Source organism: Camelina sativa, chromosome 20, assembly GCF_000633955.1.
Source record: "Camelina sativa cultivar DH55 chromosome 20, Cs, whole genome shotgun sequence".
Classification (NCBI taxonomy): domain Eukaryota; kingdom Viridiplantae; phylum Streptophyta; class Magnoliopsida; order Brassicales; family Brassicaceae; genus Camelina; species Camelina sativa.
The window spans coordinates 12929763-12944045 of NC_025704.1; the positions used below are offsets into that span (position 1 = coordinate 12929763).

General features: G+C 31.7%; 2 protein-coding genes across 4 annotated transcripts; both read left to right on the forward strand.

Moving 5' to 3' along the window:
• LOC104770639 (lysosomal Pro-X carboxypeptidase) lies at nucleotides 1521-5287 on the forward strand. Of its 2 annotated transcripts, XM_010495092.2 has the most exons (10): nucleotides 1524-1785; nucleotides 2172-2416; nucleotides 2491-2677; nucleotides 2894-3027; nucleotides 3234-3346; nucleotides 3437-3689; nucleotides 3979-4134; nucleotides 4576-4655; nucleotides 4755-4801; nucleotides 4900-5287. In XM_010495092.2, the coding sequence occupies exons 1-10, from the start codon at nucleotides 1638-1640 to the stop codon at nucleotides 5040-5042; spliced, it is 1506 nt and encodes a 501-aa protein (XP_010493394.1). In that variant the 5' UTR covers nucleotides 1524-1637; the 3' UTR covers nucleotides 5043-5287. The 2 variants fall into 2 exon arrangements, with proteins under 2 accessions (XP_010493396.1, XP_010493394.1); XM_010495094.2 differs by lacking the exon at nucleotides 2172-2416 and having other exon boundaries at nucleotides 1521-2030.
• Nucleotides 7917-11100, forward strand: LOC104770640 (aspartic proteinase-like protein 2). 2 transcript variants are annotated; one of them, XM_010495097.2, is made up of 11 exons: nucleotides 8375-8442; nucleotides 8557-8619; nucleotides 8742-8871; nucleotides 8961-9211; nucleotides 9308-9535; nucleotides 9637-9799; nucleotides 9950-10023; nucleotides 10127-10223; nucleotides 10336-10402; nucleotides 10490-10561; nucleotides 10657-11100. In XM_010495097.2, the coding sequence occupies exons 2-11, from the start codon at nucleotides 8579-8581 to the stop codon at nucleotides 10815-10817; spliced, it is 1284 nt and encodes a 427-aa protein (XP_010493399.1). In that variant the 5' UTR covers nucleotides 8375-8442; nucleotides 8557-8578; the 3' UTR covers nucleotides 10818-11100. The 2 variants fall into 2 exon arrangements, with proteins under 2 accessions (XP_010493398.1, XP_010493399.1); XM_010495096.2 differs by lacking the exon at nucleotides 8557-8619 and having other exon boundaries at nucleotides 7917-8511.

Here is a 14283-nt window from a genome sequence, read left to right on the forward strand (position 1 = left end):
AGACAAAATATAGACATATCACAAGGTCTCTTAACCTATAACTTGAGGATTCAACTATTATTAAAAAAATGGAAGTGAAATTCTGGGCCAAAGGCACCATTTGTATAATAACAGAAAATTATACATTAAAAAGATAAAAGATAAAGAAATGATAGCAGTTTCATGAAGCAAGCATGTATATTTGTGGTGCCAGTAACCAAACGTGCAATGAACATATGTGTCCATCACTTTGCACGCGCAACCTTTACCAACATGACAACATTAATATGAATTATGAAATGTAACTTTTCTTTATATTTTTTTGCTTACTTGATACAACATCCATTTATAGTCTATTTTTGATACCATTCCAAACATTTACGCAACAAAATAAAATGCAGAATGGGAAGGTGACAGTAACAGGTTAAAAAGATACGGGGTACTACATCAGAATTTCCCGAAAAAAAAAATTACTTGTAGAAAAATATGATGGAAGAATAGATATATATAGCTATCTATAAGCTTATGATGAAATTTGAAATGAAAATATACTCATAATTATGAATTGTCTTTTAGTACATGCTTTCTTTCTCTTATCGATTTTAGTAAATTTTATTTGAATTTACATAACAAGCCCATCTATAATTCTTAATTTGAACCATTAAATCGTGTGAAATTCAAAAAATTGTAAGTATATGTCATATAGAAATTTCGTGATGATAAAGTAAGCAATGTCTGGTTTAGAGACTGAATAAAAGTTCCGTGTGTTATTATTGTCTGATCAATTAGACGACTCCGAGGAAAATATGGTTTGATCGGTCAGTGTAGATATTTTAGCAATATGGCCGGTTAAGAGAATTGAAAGATTACGTACGAATCAAGTCAACTTACGGAACAAATTTCTAAAGTCCAGATCTCCACTTGAAGACTATGATGTGACAACTGCACATGTTTGATTACTAATATTCTTTAATATTACAAAATCCATTGGACAGGCGGATGTGGAGGTTTTGTTTTAAAGTAGGAGACTTAGAGACAGTGGATGTGAAAGAACCGACTTTTATAAATCAACATTCCACAGTTGATATGTAGTCAGATCAGATGAATGTGCCGGTTAAGTCCAGTTTTGGCCCATTTGGGTTAATGGTTCTCGCATCTAAATACTTTTAAGAGTACACATCGGCTTATCTTAGAATCCTCATCACACGTCAAAATAGCAATAAGTACGTTATAGTCATGTGGAGTGACCAAAGCATGTACGTCTCTTTGATTAAGATCTCTATGATCAAGTAGATTGATTTAGATCGTTCGTAACATATGTTTCTTTTCAGTTTACTTTGAATATTAAAGAGATACTATCCAAATCCGACTCCTAGTTTTGTGGAATTTTCTCTGATGTTAAATCCGAAACATATACATAATTTCTGAAAGTCTAGAACTTCAAATATATAAAACGATTCGCACAAAAGGCAGAATAAACATCAAACGTAACAAGCATATAATATAATAGAAATATAATATAGTGCGCATTAATTAAAACTTTTGGGGGTCTATATATATATAAAGGTTTTGGTGCATGAACTTGGAATAAGCCAACATAGCTAGTGAACATCATTATACCACACTAAGTCACTAAGATAAAACGAAACACTCCCAAAATGTCTCTTCCATTTACACTTCTCCTTCTATTGATATTTTCAACATCGCCTTCTTATTTCATATCTCTCGCACACTCCAAAGTTGCCCGACTTGCGATTTCTCCAACAACGCTAAAGATTGCACCTGATGGATCAACACAAAAAGTAGATGCATCTGACCTTAAGATGTTCTATTTTAATCAGACCCTCGATCACTTCACATTCACACCCAAAAGCTACATGACTTTTCAACAACGATACGCCATTGATTCTACGCACTGGGGTGGTGCTAAAGCAAACGCGCCGATCTTAGCATTTCTTGGAGAGGAATCGTCATTAGATTCTGACTTGTCTGCCGTTGGCTTTCTTCGTGACAACGGTCCCCGCTTTAAAGCGCTCCTCGTCTACATAGAGGTGTGAGTATAAAACTTTATATATATAAATCGTATGTAATGTTTATTAATAAATGCATACAATATGTAATGCAGCATAGGTATTATGGTAAGACGATGCCATTTGGATCAGCAGAAGAAGCTTTGAANACACAAAAAGTAGATGCATCTGACCTTAAGATGTTCTATTTTAATCAGACCCTCGATCACTTCACATTCACACCCAAAAGCTACATGACTTTTCAACAACGATACGCCATTGATTCTACGCACTGGGGTGGTGCTAAAGCAAACGCGCCGATCTTAGCATTTCTTGGAGAGGAATCGTCATTAGATTCTGACTTGTCTGCCGTTGGCTTTCTTCGTGACAACGGTCCCCGCTTTAAAGCGCTCCTCGTCTACATAGAGGTGTGAGTATAAAACTTTATATATATAAATCGTATGTAATGTTTATTAATAAATGCATACAATATGTAATACAGCATAGGTATTATGGTAAGACGATGCCATTTGGATCAGCAGAAGAAGCTTTGAAGAACGCAAGTACGTTGGGGTATTTGAACGCAGCACAAGCCCTAGCAGACTATGCAACAATTCTCTTGCACGTTAAGGAGAAGTACTCTACCAAACACAGCCCTATCATTGTCATAGGAGGATCCTATGGTGGAAGTAAGTCTATAATATATATAATTCTATANGATAATTCTATATCATAGACATAAATTATAAGGCTTGTGTGACATAGTTACTCTTAAACACATGTTCCTATAATACGGATTACTATATGAAATCTTATGATCTCCTTAGTCTCAGACTCAGTGATAGTATTAAATATAGCATTATATGAAGGTAAATAATCATTTTATTTATACGTTGTACACAAAGTGTTAGCGGCATGGTTCAGGCTAAAATATCCACACATAGCACTTGGAGCATTAGCATCTTCAGCTCCTCTTCTCTACTTTGAAGATACTCGTCCTAAGTTTGGTTATTATTATATCGTAACCAAAGTTTTCAAGGTAATATTAATGATCCAATAAATTATACCAGATATCAACTGTAGGACCTTTTCTTTTTGTTTTATCACAACTAATCCATTTCAACTATCTCGTCTTCACTAATCTTTGACGATGTTACATGTGGTTAAGTGATTTTACCTTTAATTTACTAAAAATTAGTTACATCTTTCGTTTTATTGTTCTAAACATATATCATATCCCATCAGAAAACAAGTGAAAGATGTTATAACACAATCCGTAAATCTTGGAAAGAAATCGATAGAGTTGCTGCCAAACCCCAAGGTCTCTTGATTCTCAGCAAAAAATTCAAAACTTGCGCGTAAGAGAGAACTATCTTAATTTTTATGTTACTTTTTTTGAGTTAATCTACATTCTACACTTAATTTCTTCCGTTACAACTATCTATCAGTCCATTGAACGGAAGCTCCAATATCAAAGACTTTTTGAACACGATATATGCCGAATCCGTTCAATACAACCGGGGTCCTAGTTATTGGGTTACCAACGTGTGCAATGCAATCAATGCCAACCCACCAAACAGTAAACATGATTTACTCGACAGGATTTTTGCCGGTGTTGTCGCTTTAGTAGGCAACCGAACTTGCTATGATCCCAATATGTTTGCGCAGCCAACAAACAATGTTATCGCATGGAGATGGCAGGTATATGTGCATCAAAAGACATATCAAAACACGATATCAGTTTTACATTTAAAGGGGATATATTTGACTTATAAGCACATTTGAGTTAATTTTGTGAATTTTAGATTTAGAGAGATTTTAGTGGAATCTAAAAAATAATTTAATGATTTACATTGTTTTATTTCTTAATTCGTCTAGTTAATATTAATATGTAAAAAAAAATTGTTAAAATATAATAGTGTTATTTGCAAAATATACATCAGTGATGTTTTTTTTTTTTAACTGGTTTACATGAATGATCTTTATACAGAGCTGCAGTGAAATTGTTATGCCGGTGGGATATGACAAACAAGATACCATGTTCCCGACAGCACCGTTTAATATGACCAGTTACATTGAGGGCTGTGAATCAAATTACGGTGTCCCACCTAGACAACATTGGATCACAACGTATTTCGGCATTCAGGTCAGGTCTATATGATTTATATTTAATCAACTAGTTTTAAAGTCATCATAAATAGCTGAGTCAATGACACAAGCCACACTAAACCATCGTGTAGAAAACTCTGGTAAATTGGATATTTTTGGAGTTCCTTGTATATATTTATTGTCTACGATGTAATTTTTTTATTTTAGTTTTTGTTACTTTTTTTCAAACAATAGTAACGTATTGGTAAACTTATAGTAGTCTATTTGTACAACTGTATATATTTCGTATAGATATCATCATTTGAGTCTTGGATTTTTTTTTTTTTTTTTTTTTTTTNAGACTCATATTTTGAACATCACCTTCAATTCCATTTATTTGGACCGAATTTTTTAATAGTTTGTTAAAAATGATTTTTTTTTTTTTTATGAAAATAGTTATTTAAAACTTACTATATAAATATATATATATATATTGCAGGATGTCAAGTTAATCCTCCGAAAATTTGGGAGCAACATAATCTTCTCCAATGGGTTGTCAGATCCATACAGTGTGGGCGGGTAAATAAATAGAATTAGTTGTTCATAAATGTTTGAATTAGTTACTAGTAAATCAACGTACACAAGGTAATTTATCAGAAATTTTTCTAATATTTCCAGAATTTTGGAGGATATTTCAGATACTGTAGTCGCCATCACAACGAATGGTACGTAATTCATTATATTTTCAATTTTGATTTAAAATGAATATATTTCTAATGTAATTTGATTATTACAATATGTTTTAAATGTAATATATGTGCTGGTTCGCATTGTCAGGACATTACCTTGAAGAGCAAAGAAGATCCGGAGTGGCTGGTGAGGCAAAGGGAGAAAGAAATTAAAATAATTGATTCTTGGATTTCAACGTACCAAAAGGATCTGAGAGATCTTAACATATCAATCTAAAGTTTGTTTGGTTATAGTATAAAGCAATAAAATATAAATCAATAACTACTTACGTACATCCGTAGTATTATTGCAATAGTTACTGAGATTGTACTGGGATTGGGCTAGACTTTTGAATATTTTATAAGTAGTTGCAGTTGCTTTTCAGTCTCTCTCAGTCCACGACGTGATGAGAACGCTATGGTAGAAGACCATTGTACGCTATACAGACTTTGAGACTTTGAAAAAAGGAAATGTTTTATCTATATGCTCAATGAAGTTCTTCAAAGTCATTGTTAGGGTATTTAAAGAGAAATGTCACAAAGTCGGTTTAAAATGTTACCATTCTTCAAAAGTTTCATAAAACTCATAGTACTAATGAAGGTAAGTCATACTACAACTAATAAGTTACTGTTGATTTTTTTCTTTTTTTTCCTTTTTAATGTAATATATGAAGAGGTTCAAGTTGTCAAGATATAGAGTTTTGGATATTGGACTGTGGTCCATTACAATATGGGTCGTCGAAATAATGAAACCAATTTGTGTGTCTCATTTGATTATACTTGCCCGACTCAAACAGATTGGCTTATTTGATCTCTTTTATTTTTATTTTTTAGTGTATAACTCGATATCTTGAATATTCTAAAACGTGAACATAACAAAAGCCGACAATTTGTATTGAATGCGTTGAATGGGTGTAAAGAATTTAAAATTGTTGGATCGGTTAAAGTACTATTTTTATTACGTAGTCATGCGATTTGTACAACGTACATCAGTGATTGTTTTGGCCAAAATTAAAGTACAGCAGTGTTTTTCGTCAAATTCAAAATTTATAAAAAAGCATATGATTGTTAACTCAGTTACATGATATAGAACTTAGCCAAAAAAAAAAAAAGCAATATCGATCAAAGTTACAATAGAAAATACTCTCCTTCTTAATGTTTTTGCACAGTAATGTGATTGGATACTACTTCATGAAAACTTCACTCATTTGGTCCAATGGAAAGCGACCATAACATATTAATAATTATAAAAAAGAAAAGCATTTTTTTAATTATGGCGAAACCGGAATTAATATGAATAAATATTGGGGTAGCTCATTTGTCTGTACTCTGTACTCTCGTCGTTGAATCATCGTTGTTATTTGTGGCTAAGATAAGTTATATAATTATATTAGTGTTGGAAACCAATAAATTTTGTGTTGTAATTGTATCAAGTAATTAAGTTGATATCTAATCATGTTGTGTCTAAATATAAAGAAAAATTACATATTTAAAAACAAGACATGACAAGAGAAAATTTTGAAAATGGGACAAATGTTGATGACAAAGCCAAAAGTAAAGTAAAGAAATAATGATATTATGGTTAGTCTTTTATAAATTTAGGGCCTCGAAACAATATAAAAGACATTCGGATGGAATGTGACACCACACCTTCATAACTTAGCCTCAAAGGAAAAAATAAAGGCATTGCTTTTGTTTATCCAAAAATGTTATACAACCATTTTATTTGATTGCATTGCTACAGTTAAAAGCTCCTTGATCCAAACCACTACACTATATAATAAGTTGAAGATGTTTATCTTTTTAAAAACTTTGCTGAAGATTTGGTACGTAAAATTCTTATTGTCATGAAAAATAAACTTTTAAAATTTAATCATCAATAAAACGGATCAAAGGTAAAAACTATGTATCAAACTTAAACTTCGTACGTGTTTTCTTGTAGAGATCATAGATGCTTTTGGTAATACAACAGAGAATGGTAGAAACTTATCTATATACAATATTGGAATATATAATACATTTGACCCGTAAACCAATCAAGTCGTCGAATTACCTAATATTCTTCATCAATTTGGTTGAAAATATCCTATGTTGATCGCTATGTCAATAGTATTATATAACTTGCTTTTTATATTCCGATGGATTCCAATTGATTCTTATACACGTACGTATAAATAAATACTCCTACAAAATTGTGTGTGTATATACATATATATACTGTTATACACACTTGCTTTTCGTGTGTAATTATAATATATGCTATGCAAGTAAAGCAAGAGGTGCGTCAAAAGTAAGCATTATGTGGTTTAGGTAACCAGAGGAAAGAAAAAGGAAAAGAAAAAAAGAAAGCTAAAGAAGATGGTGCTTGCTAATTGCCAAGAAATAACCCTTCCATTGACTGGTCTCCATTTTTGTTTTTGTTTTTATGAACCCTAATCTTTGTTCACTTATACAACTATACTCTTTTCTTTTTTTTTTTTTACTTGTTTGCTAAGCAACTTTGACCATGCCCTCTTTAAAAACTTGCATATACATGTCATTAATTAAGTTTGTCTCAAAAGTATTAATTTGTTGATAAAATGATAATAATAATATATACACACTCTCTGAAAATGAAACGAGAGTACTTGCATGTAGAAAAATAATCAATGAGAATACCACTCTGAAATGAAACAAAACTTGCATATAGAAAAAATAATTGATCTCTCTCTTTTTTCATCGACTAAGATTAATATTTATCTTATGATAAGCAGCATCTATACGTTATGTTTTTCAAGCATCTATATCAAATTATCAATCATTGTCATTGACTTCCCAACATTTTGATTAGAGATTTTTTTTTTTTTAATTATGGTTGACCCACCTTAGAATCTATCAAACTAGAATATCCGATTTTCTTAAATATGTCATATTAGCCTGAATGAATTATAGTATAAATATGTAATATTTGTAGTTATATATATGCGTTTTATTTAACAATTAAAAACATGAAAGATATGGTTATTTGGAGAAGTTTTTGTAAAAAAAAAAAAAACCGATTAATAGGGGAAAAATAAATCGATTAATATAAAAACAGAAACAATGGAATTAAAACACATGTGACATTGGCGTAATCTGCACTGGTACATATTTTTCTGGGGATTAATCTACTACTACTCTCTTTTAACTTCTCTCTCTCTCTCTCTCCCAAAAAGGACAAAGACAAGCAAAGCAACGACAACACACTAGTACACAAATCAAAATCTTCTGTTTTATTTTTTTTACATGAATCTCGAGTCTACGGATCCGTATTAAACAACTTGACGACTCAATTCTCTCCAATTCCCTATTATGTCGTCGTCGATTCATCATTCTCCGTCGTACCCACAACAAAAAGAATGATCCTTTTTTGATTTCTGAGGAAGAGATCTTGTTAAAACACTTCACAAAAGCAGAAGAACCCAACTCGGGGGAAGCTATCTATATATGGCGGCTGTTCGGGTTACGGTATCTATTCTGATTTGTTGTTGTTTATTATTACCTGCGGCGGTTTCGTCTTACGGTTTCCCGGCGGCGTTGAAACTCGAAAGAGTGATTCCGGCGAATCATGAGATGGAACTGAGTCAGCTCATGGCTCGTGATAAAGCTAGACACGGCAGGTTGTTACAGTCCTTAGGTGGTGTTATAGATTTCCCCGTCGATGGAACTTTTGATCCTTTCGTTGTTGGGTAAATTCAAAAAAATTTCATCTTTGTTCTCTTCTTTTGTTTTAGGGGTTGATCGACTGTGTTGGCAATGCCTGTAAGGTGTTCGATACAATATCTGAGTATATCTCAGTTATGTTCTGCCAAAATTTTTGTTTGTTTTCTTATGTCTCAATCAAAAAAAAAAAAAAAAAGTTGTTTTCTTTGGTTTTTTGTTGTCTTCTACTTAGTTTTGGTGTTTGACTTTTGTACAGATTATACTACACGAAGCTGCGATTAGGATCTCCTCCAAAAGATTTTTATGTACAGGTTGATACAGGAAGTGATGTTTTGTGGGTTAGCTGTGCTTCTTGCAATGGCTGCCCTCAAACCAGTGGACTCCAAGTAAAGCTTCTGAATAACATCTTTCATTATATTTGTATATTTTGAATTCTGTGATTTGAGATTAATATGAATGTTCATCTCTTTTGCAGATTCAGTTGAATTTCTTTGATCCAGGAAACTCTGTAACAGCATCACCAGTGTCATGTTCTGATCAAAGATGCAGTTGGGGTATTCAGTCATCTGATTCAGGCTGTTCTGTTCAGAACAATCTTTGTGCTTACACGTTTCAGTATGGCGATGGAAGTGGTACCTCGGGGTTTTACGTCTCTGATCTTTTGCAATTTGACATGATTGTCGGAAGCTCGCTGGTCCCAAACTCAACGGCTCAGGTTGTGTTTGGGTGAGTTTATTTCAGCGAATCCTTTGTTTCATTGGCATCAAATATGGGCCACTACTCTTGACTTTGTTAATGTGGGATTGTTTTTTCTGGAACCAGATGTAGCACCTCGCAGACGGGAGATTTAGTGAAGTCGGATAGAGCGGTTGATGGAATCTTTGGGTTTGGGCAGCAAGGGATGTCTGTGATTTCTCAGCTTGCTTCTCAGGGATTAGCTCCAAGAGTGTTCTCTCACTGCTTGAAAGGGGAGAATGGAGGCGGAGGCATATTGGTTCTTGGAGAGATTGTGGAGCCAAACATGGTCTTTACTCCACTTGTTCCATCACAGTTAGTTACATTTATCCCTCAAAACCGTTTCATTTCAAAATCGTTTTGTTCATATGTTTTGAGAGTGATTAAAAAGCATGATCTGCGTGCAAATATTTTAGGCCTCATTACAATGTGAATCTGCTGAGCATCTCTGTGAATGGCCAACCTTTACCTATCAATCCAGCAGTCTTCTCCACATCAAACGGACAAGGAACAATCATCGACACTGGTACAACACTGGCATACCTTTCTGAAGCAGCCTACGTTCCTTTTGTTGAAGCTGTAAGTCCTTAAACCTCCCATTGCTATATCCTTTTGATAACACTGAACTGTCTGAGAATTGTAGTTATAACTGTACTCCATTGGGTTGTAACTCTACAATATGCCTCTATACATTATCTTACATGCTATCTTGTTATGAAATTTTTTCAGATAACAAATGCTGTTTCACAGTCGGTCAGACCCGTTGTTTCGAAAGGGAACCAATGTTACGTAATAGCTACGAGGTATATACTCCTCTTTCCAATTTTCTTATCTTAACCATGTCTTCCTAATTGGTATCGATATAGTGGAAAAATCTGAACCTTTCTATGGTACTGTGATGATCAGTGTTGCAGACATATTTCCTCCAGTTAGCTTGAACTTTGCTGGTGGAGCATCCATGTTCTTAAATCCACAGGATTACCTCATACAGCAGAACAACGTTGTAAGTGTATTTAACTCGAAACATTTTCATAGGTATCTGCTCTCAAATTATGAACCTTGAGGTTTTTTTTTGGTTTTTGGTTAAACATTTGTCTCTGCACTCTATTTTCTAGGGAGGTACTGCAGTGTGGTGCATCGGTTTTCAAAGGATACAGAATCAGGGTATAACCATCCTTGGAGGTAACCCGAATCGAAAGCTTAACCTTTGTTATTTGAAATCTACGTTTGGTAACACAATACAACGATTTCTTCATCTCTGTTCTGCAGATTTGGTTCTTAAAGACAAAATTTTTGTTTATGATCTGGTCGGTCAGAGAATCGGATGGGCAAACTATGACTGTAATTCTCATCACTCTCATCACTTTACAACCCAAATGACACCCAAAAGCAATGAAATCACTTTAAAACTCCCTCAACTTTGATATTTTCTTCAGGTTCAATGTCGGTAAATGTCTCAGCGACTAGCAGCAGTGGAAGAAGCGAATATGTGAATGCAGGACAGTTTAGTGACAATGCTGCGCCGCAGAAGCCATCAATGGACATTGTTGGAAACACGTTAATACTGTTACTAATGGTAATCAACATGTTCTTATAGCACACAGCTTATGCAACTTCGCCTAAGTTGTAGTTTCTATACCCTTTTGATGTGGTCGCCGGCGTGTTATTTGTGGTCGGTCACCGGAGAGTAAGTTTCTCCCTACCGGCGAATCCCAGCAGAAGAGAAGTTAACTTCTTTGTTGTTGTTTGTTCTTTTTTTTTTCCATCCCATTGTTATAGTTTTGGATGTACATAATTCCTTTTATCCATAGTGGTGTCAGTGTGTGTGTATTGTTCTTCTGATCAAGTTTAACTCTTCCACTATGTTGATGTTATATAAAGAGATTCTGCAAAGATAAAAACGAAAGCAAAAGCAAAGAAATGATGAAATAACGTTTTCACATACTAGTATCATTGAGCATCAAATTATAGAGTACTACTATACCTAAGGATCGTCGTACACCACAAGATAACTTTTCTATAATAACTAAGAAAAATGTAATTTTTTTTTTTTGTGTGTTTGTTTTAATTTGCTTCGAGTGATATTTAGATTCTACCATTTTAGTGTGATTGTCTTTTTTGTGTCTTGGTTTTTCACAATTATTTAGATTGTTATAATTTTAGTTGGATTGTTAATTTTTTTTTTTTTTGACAAACAGTTGGATTGTTAATATGTGGCATAAATACATAGATAAATATACCAAAAAGATACATAGATAGATATTATATGATATATCATTTTCAGAACTTAGAGAATGATTTATGGTACAATACGAGACAATTATTTTGTATAGTTAAATGTGAAGATGAAGAATATTTGATTGTGCATGTACATATAGATAATATTGTTTATAGTGATTAATTTTTTGTAAGATTTTGTCAAAGATCCATTTTAGAAAATAACTTAACTGTCTAGAAAATATTAGTGAAAATATACAAACAATCCGAATTGTATGGTAAGTTTATTAATTACAGAGACATTTTATTTTAACAATCACATTATTTTTCCTTTATTAAAATAAAATTATTACTTTTAAGTAGGATAAGAATAAAAACCAACAATAGTAAAGAGTATATGGTATTAAAAAGAAATTATAGGAAACAATTTAGATTTTTAATAGATACTTCTTAAATAACATAAATTAATTCATATTTGAACACGTTTTGGGAATTTAAAATATGTTTAGTTTATATATCAAAATTGGAGCATTTTCAAAAATGTCATTTTTCTATGTCATTTTTTAAAAATACCCCTTCATTATCCATTTTCAAAAATACCCCTTTTTAATATACAAAATAACTAAATTCTAAACCTCAAACCCCAAATACTAAACCCTATCCTCTTAAAAACTATATCCTAATAGAGAACCCAAAACTAAAAAAAATTCTAAAAATTAATTTAATATATTGTAATTGGGTAAAAGAGGGCAAAAATAAAAATTTTCAAAAAAGAGTACTTTTGAAAAATGGTATCTCAAAATGGAAATGTCTAACAAATTCTCATCAAATTTTTCATGGAAAAGTTGTAGCATGTATTAATTTTTAACAATATTTTTGAAAAAATAGAATTTGTATAAATATTTATTTTAAAAATTTGTATTTGATTAAATGTTTATTGATATTTTAGAATATTAAATTAATCATTAAGCAAAGTGATATTCATTTGATGGTATAGTTAGTGGTTTTCATTTTGCTTGAATCTCTATTTTTCAAATCGCTTATTTTGTGTATTTTGTGATGGTTTATAAAATTCAATTCATCATATAAATAAATGATATTTATTTGATGGTATTAAAAAATTATAATCAACATTCTTTTTGTATCTTAATTAGAATATAAAAGAAATATTACTTCGTTTAACTTTTTTTTAGCTATTCCCTAATCACAAAATTAAATATCTTAAAAAATATTTCATAATAAAATTTAGTTTGTTCTTAATTAATTATTATTTTTTATTTTTTGGCTATGGTTCATATTAAATACATGTGGATCTTAGATCTTCTAACTGGATAATAGAAATGAATTTTTCATCAATACCAAATTATCATTATTAATTTCAGATTTTTTTTCTAAAAATGATAATTTAGTGGCAATTGATATAATAAGAGCCATAATTTTAGTCATTCATTATTTTGTACTTCTCCTTTAAATATAAAAATAAATAATCTACCAGATTAGTTATTAATCTTTGTTGTATTAAGTTTATTTTTAATTTCTAGTTTAAGTACTTTTGATTTATGGATACATTAGAGTTAAAGGATTGATTTTTAATTTAAAAAATCTACTCCAAACTGGAGGAATGAATTGAAACTTGAAAGTCTCCAAATATGGAAATATCTATTTTGGAGATAAAAATGAAGATGAGTTGGAGAAGTTTTTTCTTTAAAATTGAATTTGGAGTTTGAAATGAAGATGAGTTGAAAATGATCTAATATACCTAAATCCACTTATGTAAGAACAAATAAAGAAGTGTATTTCACATAAATGTACCTAGTACGCACTCATGTAACAAGTGTCTTTCAAATCAGAACAAAGGTGAATTATGTTTTTTTTTTTTCCATATGGTGAATTGTGTTTAAAATAACAATTATTAAGCAAAATTCATTATCTCTATATTATTTAAAAGAAACAAGTTTCATTATCTCTATACTAAGTCTTGATTATATAAGAACTAAGGAAGAATATTTACATATGTACAATATTCATTAATTCTTTTTTAATTTCTTTCATTCTCTCTTTATAATATTCCTCCAATTGTTTAATTTGGTCAAATATATCTCATTCATCCGGGTTATCATCAGTTATTCACTACCCGTCATCCTGGAAAATATCACTAGAAAACTAGAGATTCAAATAACAAATTTCTCAAAAATCTATTGCAAAAAATATAAAAATAGTAATCCCATGCTTAAATGAAATCTAAAAATTACACAAAACATAAAAAAAAATTCTTGAGAAAATACAAACAAACGTCAACATTTATCTTATAGATATCTCATAAATATTAACAAACTCAAAACTCATTTGGTAAAAAAAATCTGCAAATACAGTAAAGATAATAATCGAGTTAAGCAGTATGAAATGGATTGTTTGCATATAATCAAAATTAAATTGTAAAAGAAAGACAAGTTAACTATTAGAAAAAATGGTAAAATGGTCTCTCAGTCACCAAGATTTTTGTTTTCTTCCATCTTTTTCACCACCTCCAGAAGGAGTTCTTTCAGTTCATACAACTCTTCCAGGATCAGGTTACCCAGATCAGAGGTGAGAAGTTGTACGTAATGGAGAAACCTCTCGACGGGATCTGTTACTGTAAACTCGTAGCCAAACTCATCAAGTACCTCGTCCATCTCAGTACCTCTATCCAAAATATGATTCAAACACCAATCAGTCAAGCTTACAAAAAATAAATAATTCAAAAAAAAAATTGTAGGATTTTTACGCTGGTCTGAGAATGGTGAACGGTTCGCGGTTCGGAGCAGGAGGAGATGTGCAAATGGCAGCTATCCGAGCGTTATGGTGTT